This window comes from Protopterus annectens, chromosome 13.part0 (genome assembly GCF_019279795.1).
Source record: "Protopterus annectens isolate FY-2018-M chromosome 13.part0, PAN1.0, whole genome shotgun sequence".
Classification (NCBI taxonomy): Eukaryota; Metazoa; Chordata; order Ceratodontiformes; family Protopteridae; genus Protopterus; species Protopterus annectens.
Genome location: NC_056747.1, coordinates 102,959,790 through 102,979,117, shown reverse-complemented (window position 1 = coordinate 102,979,117; position 19,328 = coordinate 102,959,790). Strand labels below are relative to the sequence as shown.

At 45.7% G+C, this 19,328-nt stretch overlaps 1 protein-coding gene across 3 annotated transcripts in view; it reads right to left on the bottom strand.

Annotated features, from left to right (window-relative positions):
* Positions 1-9,084: 9,084 nt before the first annotated feature.
* HNRNPM (heterogeneous nuclear ribonucleoprotein M) overlaps positions 9,085-19,328 on the bottom strand; it is a 278,079-nt gene continuing 267,835 nt past the window's right edge. For all 3 annotated transcript variants that reach the window (XM_044090678.1, XM_044090679.1, XM_044090680.1), the window contains one exon: positions 9,085-9,845. In XM_044090678.1, the coding sequence (XP_043946613.1) occupies positions 9,682-9,845 (164 nt within the window). In that variant the 3' untranslated portion in view covers positions 9,085-9,681. The remainder of the gene's footprint in view (positions 9,846-19,328) is intronic.

Genomic DNA, 19,328 nt, shown 5'->3' with positions numbered 1-19,328 from the left:
TTTCGTTTACTGTATACCCTAGGCAAATTAGTAATCTTTTTACAAATGCCAGATGCTTCAGTAGAATGTCCTTGCTCTCTGCTTGAATAAGGCAGTCATCCAAGTAGGGATATATCTGAATTCCTGTGTGTGCAAAATGCAATTACTGGTGCTAGGCATTTTGTGAAGACCCTGGGCGCAGTAGATAAGCCAAAGGGCAGTGCAGAGAATTGGTAGTGCATTGAACCAGCTATGAATCTGAGGCATCTTCTGCAAGATTGTCTGATTGGGACATGCAGGTATGCCTCCGAGGTCCAAAGTTACAAGCCAAGCCTTCTTGCCCAGCATGGGCAGAAGCTGCTGCAGTGTCAACATTTTGAATTTTGGAACATCCAGAAAAGTGTTTAAAATAGACAGGTCCAGTATTTGTCTCCAGGCTTCGTCCTTTCTGGGTACCAAGAAAAGTCTCGAGTAAAATTCTTGTCCCTGCTCGTGCTGTGGTACTCGCTGAATAGCCCTCATGTCCGAGAGACTAAATTTACTTTTGTGCCTCTGCCCACTGACTGTGTCAGGTCTGGCATACCTATTTAGTTTTTGGAAGGGTGTGAAAGTGGAACCTGTATTCAAGACCCATTTGTCCTGGGTGATCATATGCCAATTTTGTGAAAAAAGTGCTAGCTTTCCCCCCCCAAGGGTGCTGCCAAAAGATAAGTGCTTGGCATTGGCAGTGGAAAGTCATTGGGACTGTTTCCTATATGGCTGTGATTTGTGTTCTCCACTTTTGGGGGTAGAAAGTACAGTTTTGTACCTACCATAAATGTAGATGTCCGAACTGGATAGCATCTGCAGTCATAACAAATGGGTTGTCCTGTCATCAGGCAGCCCTTCGGTCGGCCGGATTCCAAAGTCTGGGTCCGGCTTCGGCTGATGTCGCACTTCACCCGACGTCATCTCTGCTGGTCTTCGGGTATAAAGGCATCAGCCGACGCCATTTTCCTCAGTGTTTCTTGCCCCAGATGCCAGTTGCCCTCTTGGAAAGCTAAATTTTGGATAAATGCCAATGTTTCCAAAATAGTAGAAGGCAAACACAAAAAATAAACATGTATGTACATATATACAAACAAATACACCATAAGAGACTCCCCCCCAGCTAGCTATTAGGAGGGTAAACACCCTAGGAGTACCGCAGAGGGGAAGGAGGGAGGGTAATCCTGACTGCAGATGCTATCCAGTTCGGACATCTACATTTATGGTAGGTACAAAACTGTACTATGTCCTTCGTGGATGCATCTGCAGTCATAACAAATGGGTAGAATACCATAGCCAAACTAGGAGGAGGAATAATAATTATGGTGTAGTCAGGATCCCTTGCAGAACAGCAGTGGCAAACCCTGCTCGGGATCTAGAATATAGAGGTAAATTATAATGCTTGGCAAATGTATGCACGGAGGTCCAAGTAGCCGCCTCAATAATGTCCTTGGTTGCCACTCCTCTTAAGAAAGCTGTGGTAGTGGCTGTAGCCCTTGTAGAATGAGGTCTTATGTTCTGTGGAATTGGTTTTCCATGGTAGGAGTAACAGAATCTTATGCAATTTCCTATCCATTTGGAGATTGTCTGTTTGGAAATTGCTTTTCCTTCCCTTCCTGTTGCATAGGCTACAAAGAGCTGGTCAGTTCTTCTGTTATCTTTGGTTCTGTCCAGGTAGTAGCGTAACTGTCTATGTACATCCAAGGTATGCATTATTCTTTCACCTCTGTTTTGTGGATTGGGAAAGAAGGTAGGTAGGTGGATTGCCTGGTTTAAAGACACTCTGGATACCACCTTAGGCATAAATGTAGGATTAGTTCTCATGGACACCCTATCTTGATGGAAGATTAGGAAGGGTTGCACTGCCATTAAGGCCTGTAGTTCCGAAACCCTCCTTGCTGAAGTAATAGCCAGTAGGAAAGCAGTTTTCCATGACAGGTGTTGTAGATCTGCTGTTGCTGCTGGTTCAAATGGAGGGAGTGTCAACTTTTCTAGTACAAAATTCAAGTCCCATGCTGGTAATGGTGGTTTCCTAGGAGGTTTTACATTCTTGATCCCTCTGAGGAACTGCCTGAGTAGAGGGTGTGAAAAGACAGGAGGATCAAAGCTGTATTCTGCTGAAATAGCTGATGCATGTATCTTGATGGAGGAATAGGACAGACCTGTATGTAGAAGCTCTGCCAAGTACTCCAGAATGTTAGCAATATCTATGTTCGACACATCTTTTCCTCTTTCAGTACTCCAAATGATGAACCTTTTCCATTTTCCTGCATAGTTCCTTCTTGTTGAAGGTCTGCGGGCTTCAAGGATAATGTCTTTAACCCTTTGTGAAAGGTCTGGGTTAGTTACTGCTATGTGATGTTCCAGGCAGTCAGTTGCAAGGTCTTTAGGTTTGGATGTATGATGTTGAAGTTGTTCTGAGTTAACAGAGGCATCAGGGGTATTGACCACATTTTCTCCCGAGACATGCTCCTCAGCAATGGGTACCAGTGTTGTCTTGGCCAGTTTGGAGCTATCAGAATTATCCTTGGACGTTCCTCTTTGATTTTCAGTAGTACCTTGTGCATCAAGGGAAGAGGTGGGAATGCATATGCTGTCAGGCCTTTCCAGCTGAAGGATAGAGAGTCCACCTTCCATGCAAGTGGGTGGAATGTCCTTGTGCAGAATTTTTTGAGCTGGTGATTTTGTGGGGAGGCGAATAGATCTATTTGTGGCATTCCCCATTTCTTTGTGATGGCCTTGAAGATGTCGGTGTAGCATCCATTCGTGAGCATCCGAGGTGGTTCTGCTTAAAATGTCTGCTAGGGTGTTCTCTTTTCCCGGTACAAATATTGCCTGTAACTGGATGTTGTAGCTGAGAGCCAGATTCCAAAGGTCCAAAGTCATTCTGCATAGGGGGTAAGAATGAGTGCCTCCCTGTTTGTTGATGTACCACATAACTGTGGTGTTGTCTGTCCTTATCATCAAATGGCCTTCTTTGAGGAATGGTCTGAATTTTAGGATTGCCAGTTTTACTGCCAGCATTTCTTTTTGGTTTATGTGCAGGTGCAGTTGGTCCTGAGTCCACAGTCCTTGCACGCATTTGTCCAGCATGTGTGCCCCCCATCCTAGGTCTGAGGCATCCGTTGTGATGGTTTGGTTTGCTGGAAAGTTGTGGAAGGGTAAGCCTGGGTTTAACTGGCATGCCCGAGCCCACCATAGGAACTCCTGTTTTAAGCATGGGATTAGTGGTATTTCTGTTTCTAAGCTGTGTCTGTGTTGAGACCATAAATTCTTTAGGTACCACTGTAACTTTCTCATATGCAGTCTGGCATGTGGGACCAAGATTATGCATGATGCCATGAAGCCCAAGGCCTGCAGAACTTTTCTGGATGTTAGTTTGTTCTGCTTTGTTAATGCCAAGAAGTGCAGTTGGGAATGCCATCTGTTTTACCGTGTCCAATTCCGCGCCCAAGAAAGTTCTTGTCTGGGATGGTATCAACCTTGACTTTTGTAAATTGACTGTGTATCCCAGGGCTTGTAGCAAGTAAATGACCCTTTGTAAATCTGTTGTCCGCTTGTAACAGGCAGTCGTCCAGGTATGGATAAATTTGGATTCCCTGTACTCTGCAGTGAGCGATTACTGATGCCAGGCATTTTGTGAATACTCTGGGCGCAGTAGATAAGCCAAAAGGCAATGCTGAGAATTGATAATGCTCTGATCCTGCAAGAAATCTGAGGTATCTTCTGCAATTTGGTCGAATGGGGACGTGCAGGTATGCCTCCTTGAGATCTAGAGTTACCAGCCAACACTCCTTGCCCAGCATGGGAAGAAGTTGCTGTAGGGTCAGCATTTTGAATTTTGGGACAATGATGTATGTGTTTAAGATGGACAGGTCGAGAATAGGCCTCCAGTTTTTCTCTTTTCTTGGTACTAGGAAGAGTCTGGAGTAGAATCCTTTGCCCTGTTCTGTTATAGGCACCCTTTCCACAGCTCTCATCTTTATTAATTCCGCTATCTGGTGCAGGGCTTCTATTTTTGATTTGGGGCAGGTTTGGCATTCCTCTTTTACTGGTAAAGTGTGGAAGTGGAACCGGTAGCCTTGGTCTATGGTTTGTAAAATCCACTTGTCTTTTGTAATATAGTGCCAATTTTTCGAGAATAAGGCTAACTTTCCGCCTAATGGTGCTGCTAGTTGCTTCCTGGTAGGCGGAGTCAGAGCCAAGTCACTGTGATTGTCCTGTTGCAGTGGCAGTGGTTGTGTCTGTGCCTCAGTTGTTGCCTTGCCACTGTCGTCCTCTGTAGGCACCTCCTCTGGATTGATTTCTGCCCCTAGAGCGTCTGTTCCTGCCCCTTTGTGATCTTGTGGAGTCAGGAAAGGACCAATTTTTGGCAGGCCAGTTCCTGCTAAACCTTGGGGGCTGAACCTGTAGGAAATCTTTAACTGTTTGTACAGATTTTGCATTCTCTTCCATTTTCTTCATTACCTGCTGAGCAGGTTCCCCAAATAGACTGGCCTTATCCATAGGAGCATCCAATAGCTTAGCTTTAACATGATCCGGTAAGACCTGTTCTTTCAACCATGCATGCCTTCTTATCATTGTGCCAGTCATGGCTGATCTAAATGAAGCCTCCAGTGCATCATAGCCACATTTTAAAGAATGGTTACTAACCTGTTGGATGTTATTCACCATTTCTAATACATATTTCTTATCTAAAGATTCATCAGAGGACAGCTTTTTAATTAACTGATCAAGCATAAACTCTTGGTATTGGATCATGTGAAATTGACAGTTTAAAGCTCTAGCTGAGAGAGTAGCAGAGGTGTAGACTTTTTCCCCATCTCTAAGGACCTGGATTCCCTTTCAGAGGGAATAGGGTTTTGCTGTGGTCGAGGCAACTGCCTTAGGCCCCTGGGAAATAGTTTCGGGTCTGCAAGCGGGGCCTTGTATAGGTGGTGATGAGTGTCTGGCACCCTGTAAAATCTATCTGGTTTGGCAGGGGCTGGAGGTAAAGAATCAGGTGCAGTGCAGACATCATTAAATGCATCGTCCACAACAGATAGGACAGGAGGTATAGCTAAGGGCCTATGTTGTGGTAAGTGCAGAAAAGTCCTAAGCCTTTTTCTTGAATCTGAGAAATCTTGTCCCTGCCATTGGAATTGTTCTCTCATGGCATGTAAAGTTTCCCCAAATGAGAATTCCTCTGGAGGAGAGGCAGCTGGGATGGATTCTTCAGCATCTGAATCTTCATAATTGGAAAAAGGAGCCTCTGGCTGGTCTAATGTCTGAGTCATCCAGATCATCAGAGGACACAGGCTCGGGGCTCTGCTCTAGGTCTCTTTCTGGGGCTGAGAGGCCCTGTCTGGGTGAGATTGGGATCCCCTAATTAAGGATATTAAATCTTCTGCCAGAGTAAGCATTTGTGAACTAGAAATGGGCCTGAGTGAGGGTGATTTAACAGGCCCTGATTTAGCAGATTTGGCTGCTTTAGCCCTGGCAAAGGCTTTAATAGACATGGCTGCAGGAGGCCTAGCAGCACCACGTGCTGGGGTAGAGATATCCAAAGGGATGGGGTCTGAAAGATCAGTAGGAGCCAAAGTTGCAGGCAAAATTTCTGAGGCTGATTCGGATAAGGTAGCAGGAGCCTCAGTAGTAGTCATGGATTCGGCTGAAGATTGACCCGTTTTCTCGGTTTCGGCTGAAACAGAGACACTCGCTTGCTTAACCGTGGTTTCGGCGAAACCGCGGACCGCGAGTGTCGGTCCTTTTTGCGTTTTTAACAATTTGGGTAGTCGGAGGATCCGACGGCATAATGTACGCAAAATCTGAGCCGAAAAACTGTTCAGCAAACTCCGACCGACGCCTAAGCGTTCGTCGGTTGAAGGAAGCACAGGCCGAACAGGCTGCTACGTCGTGGTCTGGGCCTAAGCAAGGAAAACAGTAAGAGTGGAAATCTTTATGAGGTATTTGTTTCCCACAAGTTAAACAGTTATTGACTTTCTGACATCGGCTGAGGCAAGAGAGTGTCCCCAACGGGGTACTTAGCTTTTTAGAAGTCTTCGAAGTAGTATTCGGTAGTAGTAATCTCTGGATCTGACCGACCGGCACTTGCGAACAGCTTCTGCTTCGGGCGCCACGCGGCAAGAAAGACTGAGGAAAATGGCGCCGGCTGATGCCTTTATACCTGAAGACCAGCAGAGATGACGTCAGGTGAAGTGCGACATCAGCCGAAGCCGGACCCAGACTTTGGAATCTGGCCGACCGAAGGGCTGCCTGACGACAGGACAACCCATTTGTTATGACTGCAGATGCATCCATGAAGGACATGCACCCCATTGTTTAAGCCTGTATGAGCCTTGGGGCTGAGATCTGCCTCTAAGGAGTCTGCATCTGCCCCTTTGTGGCCTGACACTGGAAAGGACCAATTCTTAGGCCAGTTCCTGCTAAATCTGGGTGGCTGAACCTGTAAAAAATCCTTTACTGTCTGCATTTAATTCGCTTTATCCTCCATTTTCTTTAACACCTCTTCTGCCTTAACACCAAAGTATCGTGCTGTAATGGAGCATCCAATAATTTTGCTTTAACATGATCAGGCAGATTCTGTTCCTTTAACCAGGCATGCCTTCGAATGACAGAGCCTGCAACAGCAGCCCTGCAAGAGGCCTCCAGTGAATCAAAACCACATTGCAAAGTATGCTTTTCCACTTGTTCAGCTGCATGCAATAAATCCTGCATTTCCTTGTTTTCAGCACATTCAGAAATTGTCAACATTCAGAAATTGTCAACATTTTCTGTTTTAGCAGCGACATTAAGCAATACTAATATTTAAGCATATAAAACTGACAATTTAAAGCCCTTACAGCCAAGGTAGCAGAGGTGTAAACTTTCCCCCCCATCTGTCCAGTGCTCTAGAATCCCCATCAGAGGGGACAGGGTTTTTTTTTTGCAGTGGAAGCCTCGACCCCTTTGGGACCCTGAGATATAGTTTCTGGGTCAGAAGCAGGGTTTTTATATAGAAATTTGTGAATCTGGAACCCTGTAGTACACGTCTGGCTTAACGGGTGCAAGGGGTAAAGAGTCAGGAGACAGACCGGACTCTGAAAATACATCTACAATATCTAGTACAGGTGGAATAGCAAGAGGTCTGGTGCTGAGGCAGTAAAAGAAAATCTGAGCCTTTTCTTAGACTGAATAATCTTGCTCTCCCAGTGGAAATGCTCCCTCATGGTATGCATGGTTTCCCCAAAAGAATAGTCCTCAGAAGGAGATGCTGAAGGGATACATTTCTTTAGCATCAAAATCTTCATAGGGAGGAAGACAGTATCCCTGTTCTGGAGGAGTCAGATGAAATGGAAACCTGATCACATCATATTCAGTGTCTTGCCTAGGCCTCTTATCAGGAGGGGGATGGGAACCCCTGATCAAAGTAATTAGGTCTTTGGCCATTTTAAGCATCTGTTTCTTAGGCATGGAAGTCTGTCCAGGAGAATGCTGTACTTGTTTCTTTGTCTTTAAAGCTGTTTTAGTCTTTGTCTTGGAAGCTGAAGTTGGCTTAATATATAACTGTGTAGGTCTGAAAATACCCTCAGAAGCCGATGCCTACACAGCGGCTCCGGACCCATCTGAGGGAATAGTTTCCAAAGGTCCAATACCTTGAGTATCCAGAGGCCTAGTTGTCTCCACGTGGGAGTCGGAGGCAGCCTGTGGCTCTGAGGTAGCGGGTGTCAGGGGCTGTGAAAGCACCTCACTGAGAACCGACAGCTGGCCTAGCAGAGGCTTAGTCTGTTTTGGACCTCTGATGCCTGTCCTTTTCTTTTTCCCTGCGCTTTTTATGAACTCCGGTCGGCTGTGCCAACGGCATTATATAATTAAACCTTCGGCCAAAGTAATGAAAAACAAAATCGTACAGACGCTTAAAATTATGTTGGTTAAATCTAGCACAAAACAGACAACTAGCTACGTCATGGTCAGGGCTTAGGCAAGGAATACAGTAAGAATGAAAATCCTTATGAGGTATTTGCTTCCCACAAGAAATACAATTGTTAGCTTTTTCTGACACCAATTTGGAGCAAGAAAAAAAAAGTTTCCCCAACGGGGTACTTAGCTTTATTGAAGAGTTTGGATCTGAAATTAGACTTCAAAAATCTCAGGAGTCACTTGCGAACTGCTTTTGCTTCGAAAGACTGAAGAAAATGGCATCGGCTGCATCTTATATACTCCTGGCATACTGATGTCAGGGAAGAGGCGACAGCAACCGACGCCGGACCAGGACTTTGGAATTCAGGCAGATTGCGGGTAGCCTGCCAGCAGGATAACCCAAGTGTAATGACTGCAACAGTGAAACACTATTAACATCAGGCATTTTCCAACTGTACGAGGAGCACCTCTTACACCCTACAGGTTTTCTCTGATATATCGCCAAAAGAGGAAGGAACAACCAAATCCAGAGGGACAAGCAGTAGAGGAGGAAAAAAAAAAACAAGCAATAGCCCTAGCACTAAAGTCTGTCCTACACAACACAGAAAACTAGACTAAATTACAAAAAAAAAATTCCCAGAAGAAAACTGCTATGCTAACTACACTACCATAAAACAAAAAAGGCACCAAAAGCCAAATAAACAGGATAGGGTGAAAAAGAAAACAGTTCACTAACAGAAGGCCTACAGAAACTAAAATAAGCAGCTTAAAAAAAGGAATAAGGAGAAAAAGGAAGACCTGTTTTGAAAAAGTGAAATCCCTGAGGAGCTGAGCAATCTGAGTCTGTTAACCACAGCAAATGAGATCTGGGGGGTTAGAGGGCAGCAGAGCAATGGGAGTGGAGGAGCGTGAGCTAAGCTGCTAGGTTTTTGCCAGCTCGGATCCTAGACCCATGCGTGAAGAACATTGGCTAGGATAACAGATTCAAATACGTACATTCACTAGCTGTAGTCTGAAAACCTTGTATGAACACCTGGAAGTAAAGCCATACTCCATTTTAGATGCTCTTATGTGCTACAGGTTTTAAGGCCCCGCCAGCAAGTACACTGAAAAAATGCAGGGTCAACTACAATAATAAATATATGGAAAAGTGAACTATATAGTACTACACACCATAAATGAAAGGAGATTCATCTTTATTTTGAAAAGACCAGTTGAGAGTCAGTTTAAACCAAAGCAGATGACATGTGCAGGTTACTACAAAAAAGTTTGTCAATCACCGCTTCTTCCTAAATTTAAAACATTTTACAGCTACTCTTACCATAGATCTGAAATTACTTACAAAGCAAAATACATTTTAACAAGGGTAACAAATTTTTTTATATAATTTATGCTCCAAAGGGAAAAAAGTACAAGACATGCTCATGAATATGTCCTACAAGGACAAGCAAGACAAAGACAATCACCACCAGACAAAACTAAATAGGTGCAAATTTGTTGACAACTGTCATACTCTGTATACAAAAACTCATAACAAATATTAAGATGAAATCAATCACATCAGCATTTTTCTGGTGATGAAAATGTGTACATATTTATAAAAAATCTACTCCATTCTTTACAGTTAAAAAAAGTTTGTATTAAACTCAAAACAAAATATTAAAAATGTGACAATGCACTGCTAGCAGAAAATTTAAAACTTGGGAAATAAACTTCTAGGGGGAGAAGGCCCAGAAATAACAAACAAAAACAACAACAAAAAAAAAAAAGATTTGTTTATGCATTCCTATCAATTCGGACATCTATCTCCCTTCCACCAAGTTTGGATCCATTCATCATTCTGCAAGCTCTTTCTGCAATTTCAGGAGTCTCAAAGCGAACTACACCACATCCTTTGGATTTTCCATTTTCCATTTTAATGTCTGCAAACACCACAGGACCTATAAACAAAGATTTTGAATTTTATTAACCAACAAAATAACTACATTACTTCTAAGAAACACAGCAGATGCAACACTAAACACTTGCAATTTAACATCCACATTAAGTTTTGGAAGGACTTAATTTAAAGTACATAGTTACGTTATGAGGCATATTTAACTTGCAACTTCACAAGACAAAGAAATAGTCTCAAGTAAGCAGTCTTCTACACTTGATATCAAGGTGTGTTGCATGGCAAAATTTGGACATTACACACCAGGTCCACACGGCATCTTTAGCTGCTTCTCTACGCAGTCTAACCACCTCCCTCCAATAAGTAAACACAGAAGAAATAAAACTGACAGGACAAAATGATGCTTGCTTAAAAGGGGCTTATAAAAAGGAATCACGAGGGGAAAGCACAGCTCTGAAGCAAATGGCCAAAAGGACAACTAGCATAACGGAAAAGTACTTATATTTGGTGAAAGTGAGTGAATAAAAGGCCAAAACCTTGTCGCTTGTAGGTATTTTTGAAGCAATTAGTGGAAACAGTCAAGCCTCTTGGTGGAATGACCAAAGTAAATTTCCCCACTGAAAAGTTCTCACTACCTAATAAAACAAAGTAATGAGACATTTGAGAAAGCATCTGCTTTTAAACTCAAGCCACTTTCCTACTTAAAAGTTAAGATGGCAAAGCAGTTTCCTGCTTTGGGTGCTCCTTTTAGCACAAACCTGAAAACGGGGATGCACATCTTTTCTCGGACTCCTGCCCTACCAAAGAACACCGAGAAACAGACTGCTTAAGGCTAATTCTACAAGTGCTAGAAGAAAACAGGAGCTAGTCCCAATGAACATCCAAACACAGGACAAAATAGAATAGTTGTGTAAAATCTTACCATAACCATAAACGTCCTTCCCTTCCACATTGCAGTATTCTTACTGTGGGACTCTCCGCCTTAGTCGGCCTGAACATCGGCTCCTATGCAAAAGCTTAAGACTGGTTGCTGTTGCTGGGTGGGACGTCACATGCAGGGCCATAAACCAGGAGCCTTAAATTTGATATCTGCATGCACAGACCTCAGAACTAAACTGCCCAGTCACGCAGCTATGTATTGTAAGCCAAATGATAACCACCAAAAAAGTGTGCCATTTGCTGGTTGGTCTGAACATGAGACCAGTTGGAAAGAGGGATAGGTTGGGGGGGGGGGGGATACTGCAACACGGAAAAGAAGGATATAGTACAGTTTTGTACCTACCATAAATGTAGATGTCCGATAGATATGCAACTGCAGTCATAACATATGGGTTGTCCTGCCTCAGGCAGCCCTCGGTCGGCCGAATTCCAAAGTCTGGGTCCGGCGTCGGCTGGAGTATAAAGGCATCGGCCGATGCCATCTTCTTCAGTGTTTCTTGCCCCAGATGTCAGGTGCCCTCCTAGGAAGGCTAAATTTGGTAAATGGATAAAAATAATCCCAAACATGCACAACAGCAATAAACAGATACACCATAGGAAATACCCCCAGCTAATGGGATAAGGGGTAGGGACCCAAAAAAAAAAAAAGGATACAGAGGGGTAGGAGGGTGGGAAAATCCGATTGCAATTGCATATCTATCGGACATCTACATTTATGGTAGGTACAAAACTGTACTATGTCCTTCAAGAATGCAACTGCAGTCATAACATATGGGTTGAATACCATAGCCAAGCTGGGGGTGGATGGATTTATGATAAGGATGGTGTAGCTAAAATTCCCTGCAGGACTGCCGAAGCAAAGCCTGCTCGGGATCTGGAGTATAAAAGGCAGGTTGTAGTGCTTGGTAAATGTATGCACGGAGCTCCATGTAGTAGCCTCTAAAATGTCCTTTGTTGCCACTCCTCTTAGGAAAGCTGTGGAAGTGGCTAAAGCTCTGGTGGAATGTGGCCTAATATTGGCTGGCACACCTTTTCCATGGAATGAATAGCAGAATCTGATGCAATGTCCAATCCATTTTGAAACTGTTTGGAGATTGCTTTTCCTTGTACTCCAGCAGCATAGGCTACAAACAGTTGGTCAGACTTTCTGGTGGCCTTAGTTCTGTCCAAGTAGTAATGTAGTTGTCTGTGTATCTCCAAAGTATGCAGTAGTTTCCCCCCCCTATTTTGAGGATTGGGGAAGAAAGTAGGCAGGTGAATAGCTTGATTTAGAGACACCCTGGAAATAACTTTTGGCATGAATGTAGGATTTGTTCTTAGAGAAACTCTGTCTTGATGAAAAATGAGGAAGGGAGGCACTGCCATGAGTGCCTGAATCTCCGAAACTCTTCTTGCAGATGTGACTGCCAATAAGAAGACAGTCTTCCATGAAAGAAATTGCATTTCTGAAGTTGCTGCTGGTTCAAATGGAGGAAGAGTTAATTTTTCCAACACATAATTGAGGTCCCATGCAGGTACTGGCTGTTTTCTGGGAGGTTTGATATTCTTTATCCCTCTTAGAAACTGTCTTAGCAGAGGATGTGAAAACACTGGAGGATCACAGTTGTAGTTTGCTGAGATTGCTGAGGCATGAATCTTTATTGAAGAGTATGAGAGTCCAGTATGAAATAGTTCTGCCAAGTATTCTAATATCTGAGGTATACTCGGTAATGCTGTGTCCTGACCCCTGCTGGCATTCCAGATGCTGAATCTCTTTCACTTGGCTGAATAGGTTTTTCTGGTGGAAGGTCTGCGTGCTTCCAGCAAGATCTCTTGAACTGATTTGTAAAGAGGGTTAGGTGGAGAAATCATGGTAGCCTCCAGGCTGTCAGATGTAATGTTTTCAGGTCTTGATGTACAGTCCTGAAATTGTGTTGTGTTAGGAGCAGGGGCCATAGGGTCAGAGGCCATGGTTTGGTCCGAGTTATGGTCAATAGCAATGGGTACCAGTGTTGCCTTGGCGAGTCCGGAGCTATCAAAATGCCTGTTGGTTGTTCTGCTTTGATCTTCAGTATCACCTTGGTCAGCAGAGGCAGAGGAGGGAATGCATAAATTTTTTTAGAGAATTCCAGCTGAAGGAGAGAGCATCCGTTTTCCAGGCTAGAGGATGGCGAGTCCTTGTGCAGAACTTTTCCAGGTGATGATTTAAGTGGGAAGCAAAAAGATCTACGTCCGGTCTTCCCCATGTCTTCGTCAGTTGAGAGAAAATGTGAGGGTGCAGCATCCATTCGTGTGGATCCATAAAATTTCTGCTCAGCTGGTCCGCCAGTACATTGTCCTTGCCTGGTACAAACTGGGATTGTAAATGTATCTTCAGGCTCAGAGATTTTTCCCAGAGAAGCATAGTTAGTCTGCAGAGGGGATAAGAATGAGTGCCTCCCTGCTTGTTTATGTACCACATGACAGTGGGGTTGTCTGTCCTTATTAGCAAATGTCCTTGTTGTAGTGATTTTTCGAAAGTTTCGATTGCATGTATCACTGCCAACATCTCCTTTTGGTTTATGTGCAGATGCCTTTCCTTTGGCGTCCAAAGACCTTGAATGCATCTGCCCTCCATGTGCGCCCCCCATCCATGGTCTGAGGCATCTGTTGTAATCATTTGGCCTGCTTGAGGTCTGTTGACAGACATGCCTTTGTTTTGCTGACTGGCTTGAGCCCACCATAAGAGTTCCTTTTGTAGACATGGAATAAGTGGGATTATGTCCTCTAGGCTTTGGCTGTGCTGAGACCATAAGTTTTTTAAATACCATTGCAGCTTTCTCATATGAAGTCTTGCCAAAGGTATCAGAAGGATGCAAGATGCCATGAACCCCAGGGCCTGCAGGATTTTCCTTGCAGTCAGCTGGGAGAGTTTTGCTAGGCCTTTGAAGTACTCTGGTAAATGCTGCTGCTTTTCCTCTGTGAGGTAGGCCATTTGGTTTTCTGTGTCCAGTTTGGCTCCTAGGAAGATAATCTGTTGGGATGGCAGTAGTTTTGACTTCTGTATATTGACTGTGTATCCCAAGGCCTGCAGTAGATGCATGACATAGTCCAAATTTTCTTTTAAGGTTTGTTTGTTGTCTGCTTGTATGAGGCAGTTGTCCAGGTAGGGGTATATTTAAATCCCCTGCAGTCTGCAGTGTGCCACTACTGATGCCAGGCATTTAGTGAACACTCTGGGCGGAGTAGATAAGCCAAACGGCAATGCTGAGAATTGATAATGCTCTGTCCCTGCAAGAAATCTAAGGTATCTTCTGCAGCTTTGTCTGATTGGGACATGCAGGTATGCCTCCTTGAGGTCCAGAGTGACCAGCCAAGACCCCTTGCCCAGCATGGGAAGGAGTTGCTGCAACGTCAGCATTTTGAACTTTGGCACCATGAGAAAAGTGTTTAGAGTTGACAAGTCCAGTATGGGTTGTTTTCTTTTCTTGGAACAAGGAACAGTCTTGAATAAAATCCCTGGCCTTGCTCTTGAGGAGGAACCCTTTCTATTGCTTTTATACTTAGCGGCTTGGAAACTTGAGTGAGCGCCTCTGCCCTTTGATGATGTGGCAGGTTTGGCATGCCTTGTCTTATTGGTAATGTGTGGAAGTGGAATCTGTAACCTTTGTCTATCAAATCCAGAATCCAGTTGTCCTTGGTTAAGATATGCCAGTTTTGAGAGAATAAGGATAATTTTCCGCCCAAAGGTGCTTCTCTTTGAACCTTTGTAGGCGGTACGACAGTCAAAGTCATTGTGATTGTCCTTGTGGTGCAGCTGAACTGTCTGCGCCACTTCTTTGATTTGGAGGTTGCCACCATTGACGGCCCCTGTAAGATCCTCTGTATTGCCCTCTACCTCGGGCATGTCTGCTTTTTCCCCTTTGAAACTTGTCAGAGCCGGGGAAGGACCAATTCTTTGAGGGCCAGTTTCTGCTGAATCTGGGTGGCTGAACCTGAAGGAAATCCTTGACTGTCTGTACTGACTTTGCTTTTTCCTCTATGGATTTCAGTACATCTAGTGCATTAGCACCAAACAGCTTCTGTTTTTCCAGAGGTGCATCAAGTAACTTTTAGTTATGTACTCACCATAACTTCAGATGTTTGGGATCCATCTCGCCTACATTCTGAATGATGGGTTCGGAGATCCCTCATCTCCGCGGCGACTTGCACCATATGCCAAGCCAGAAAGTCTCTATTGGCTGAGCTTACTATATCCCAGGACACCACCACAGTCCCCCCAGATCTAGTTTGTCCGCATACATGCACATGCATATACTGCTGCTATATAAACATCAGATGAATGAAACAAAAAACAGTGAGCTCAAAACCAAACTATCTCTTCTCTTCTGCAAGGCAGGGGGGGGAGGGGGTGGGTATCAGGAATGGCGAGATGGATAGAAGGACACAAACAACTGGTCTGACTTAACGAAGTGCTGGGTCCTGTCTAAAAAAGAAGCGTAATTGCCTGTGAACATCCAAATTTATGGAGTATTCTTCCTCTCAAGAGAATTTTGGAAGAAAGAAAAAGTTCTACAAGGGATTTGTGAAGACAGAAGACTAGAGCAGACCTTTTGGACAAAAGGATGGATTAGGCCTAAGAGATATATCTGTGTTGTGGAAATATGGTGGTTTAATTCTCCAACACGTTGATGTGGAGAAGAGTCGGTCCGAAGCCAGGAGCCCCTAGCCTGCCCAGACAATGCCCCCCCCCCCCCTATCTGGGGCAGAGGCATCTGTCGAACAGCTGGAGGGAGAGAGGAGGGAGGCCAAAGGGTTTGCCCTGATGTCTGTGAATGTCTGAAGCCAGGTCCCTTTTTGCATATTTCCGTAATCATGATGAGATGATTGTGAGAGATCTTGATTGAAAGTCCCATTGAGTTTGATAAAAGCAGCCAAAGAATCCTCATGTGTAACCTTGCTAGAGACTAAAAGTAAAGTACCAGACATTGAGCCTAGCCTAGAACCTGTAGGACCATCCTGGCTGGGGCTTTGGATCTCGAGATCAGAGCTTGCACTTGGCCTGTGAGTTCGGATCCTGGCGGCGAGGGAAGAAGATCGCATCAATCTCTAGTCTATCTCCTATCCTAACTTTATCGCTGAGAGGGCAGCAAGACAGACTTTGACTCCCCATGGAATCCCATAGGAAACAGAGGGAGATGGTGGTGGCTTTGAGGTTTGACCCATAAGTAGATGCCTGGTGGGCCAGTCAGGGAGCCAGTCGAAAACAGAGGAAATCAAGGGAATCCAGGTGAGCACGTCACTGTCACTACTATGCAGAACACCCTGGGGGGGGGCTGGGGCTGTGGTGAGGCCAAGGCACAAAACAAAATTGGTAATGACGTGCTCCACAGCTCTGGCGATGATACCTTCTGGGCGCCCTGTGTATCGATGTGTCCTTGAAAGGCGCTCTTGAGGTCAAACATCCTTCCAAACATCATCCTTCAACAATCAACGTGATTAGGAGAATTTGGTACCTGATGCTTGGATAGTTCAGTCTGTTCGTAATATTGGTCTCCAAGGTCCCTGTCTTTTTGTCACCTGTCCAACCTCCCTTAATTTGGCAAAAAATCTGGTGGAATTTCTGGGACGGTTTGATGACCTTTGTAGCAGCTTTGAAGCTTGACTCCTTTGCTATTTCCTTTGAAGGTGGGTGTGGGTCGATTTCCTGACTGGGGAGGGGGTGAGTATTCTCTTGGATTGATGGGGATGGTATATTTTATCCGGGAAAGCACCCTTCTGTCTGTCCTATTGGAAGTGCTTGCCAAGGACACCCGACTGGCTCCCAAAACGCTCGGAGCAGCACAGCCGCCCGATCCGCGGGCACCTTGGGAGGCTGGACCCTAGGTTAAGGAGAAATGGTCTCAGAGCCGGAGACGCTGCCCCCGCCTCTGGAATCTCCTGCCTCTGCCTGCGCCCTCTGCTTCCTGCGTCTGGAATCTTCCTCTGCGAGGGACTGGAATGCTCCTCTTCCTATGTTGGGAGAAAAACTTTTTCCCCTCCCGGAACCATTTTCCCTTCCTCTGATGCTCAGGGGGACTGGTTCCACAGTATCCCTGTTTCTCCACTTTCACAAATCCAAATCCAGAAGCTCGTCCGGCGCGACACCCAGGAGGCGGAGGCGCCCCCGGCAAAGGCCTTGAGGAGCACTGATTCGACCAGAGGGGGCCTCAAGAGAGGGCTCGTTGTTTGAGGATGGATCAGATGTCTGCAAAGGAGAGAGACATCATCCGGGACGAGGGACCTACCCTCTACATCCAGGACATATCGATGCCGATGACGACCCGAGGCGGGTTGGAGTGGGGGTCGGGCCGACCGGCCTGAGATCCTCCAACCCAAGAGCACCTCTCCAGGCAGAGGAGAAGAAGGAGGAGAGGCAATTCGGACCGAGGAAACAGAGGTTCGAACCTCTCCCTCGCCCCAATGGACTAGGGGACCGGCCCTCGAGGCCCACCGATAGAATCGGGCGCCGAGGACACACACAGAATTCCATCAGTGCCCGGTAGGTAGACTTCCGGCGGAGGAAGTGAGCGAGCTCGAGCGGGCACTTTGCCGCGAGCAGTGGAGCCGTCAAGCCGAGACTCCGGCCTGGCGGATGCAGTCAGCCTGTCCGAGAGGCCGCGAGTCATAGAGGTCGAGACGCAGGCAGCAGAGCCCGCACTGGCCCAAGTCTTTGAGGAAGGAGAGGAGGGCGCTTTCAGGCTCGGGCGGACTGGGACGGACGGAGCGGCTTCGGTCAGCCCTTTCTTTGGCAGGAGTCGGGAGTTCAAATGCTTCTTCAGGAACCTATAAGAATTAATTTAATTTACCTAAAGATTTTTTTAGAAAAAGGAGGACCCACCCTACCAAAGCGTGACACACGCCATGACTAACAGACATCTTACAATCACACACAATAAATTTTTATACTCAATCGAACACACAATATCAAGCAATATAGCAATAGCAATAGCAAAAGTAGATTAAAACTTTTTTTGAACAACAACAGCACAAAACTGAAAAAAAAGTTAAAAGTTACTCAAGCCCCAGCCAGCTCGAGACTCCTTGCCCCCCTAAGCGTTAAGCGATCGCGGGAGACTGGAGGGTGTTGCATCCTGGGATATAATGAATCAGCCATAAGATAAGAGACTTGGCTCACTTTGGCATGTTGCAGAGTCGGAGAGGATCGAGCCGAACCATCATTTCAACCCATCAGATAGGATAACATCTTTACTTTAACATGGTCAGGCAAAGACTGATCCTTTAACCAAGCATATCTACGTATCACAGCCCCAGTAGTCATAGCTGCCCTACATGAAGCTTCCAGTGCATCATAACCACACTGAAGAAAATGGTTATTAACCTGCTGAGTGTTATGTATATGATCCTGCAATGCCTTTTTATCAATAGGCTCAGGAGAGGCTAACTTTTTCTGTAAATCATCTAGGAGAAAATCGTGGTACTGAAACATGTGAAAAAGGCGGTTAAGTGACCTCATGGCTAGGGTAGTAGAGGTATATACTTTTTTACCCCATCTCTCCAGGGACCTTGCTTCTCTGTCCGCTGGCAGAGGGTTTTTGGCAGAGGAGGTAGCCACTCCCTTGGGGCCCTGTGAAATAGTTTCTAGAGCCACAGAGTGGGCCTTAAAAAGGTGCTTGTGAGTGTCAGGGACCCTATAATATCTGTCCGGCTTGACAGGAGCAGGAGGAAGAGAATCAGGGTTAGCACTGGAGTCAGAGAAAACATCATCCAAAACATCCATAACAGGTGGAATAGCCAAAGGTCTGTGCTGGGGAAGCTTGAGGAAGGTACAAAGCCTTTTCCTGGAGTCAGAGACTTCCTGACCCTGCCATTGAAAATGTTCCCTCATGGAATGCAGGACTTCACCAAAAGAGAAATCCTCTGGAGGGGAGGCAGAGGGAATTGATTCCTCAGCATCAGAGTCCTCGTAGGCCTGGAAAGATTCTTCTTGGGTATCAGAATGCTCAGAATCCCCAGAGGCTTCATCCGAAGAGAGGTAGTCAGCCTGCTCAGTTCTGGGCCTTTTCTCTGCAGGCGGCTGAGAACCTCTGTCAGGATGAGGCTGAGACCCCCTGATAAGAGAAATAAGAACTGCAGCAAGAGACATGATCTGTTTATCAGAAGGGGCCTGGGCAGTAGGTTTAGGATGGGCCTTGGCCTGGCTGGTGGCCTTAGCACGTGCAAAGGCCTTGATGGACATGGATACAGGAGGCCTAGCTGCCCCACGTGGAGTAACCTTGTCCACGGGAATGGTGTTGGGTAAATCCAGAACTTCGGTATCTGGAGGAAAATCAACAACCGGCACCGGCGTAGGTTCTGAGGCCGAAGGACGTGTTAACGCTGTGTCTGCCTGGAGCGGCTGAATTACCGCCTCCGAAAGGGCCGAGGCACTCGCGGAGGGCTTAGGTGTATCGGTGGAGGATGCGGGCCGAGGATGTCGGTCCCGGTCCTTTCGTTTTTTGGAAGGTTGAGTTGTCTGTTGTTCCGACGGCATGATATATGCGAAGGATTCGCCAAAAAAGTCTTCGGCAAACTCTGCCCAGCACCTGAGAGTGCGCTTGTTAAAGCAGGCACAGGCAGCACAGGCCGAGAC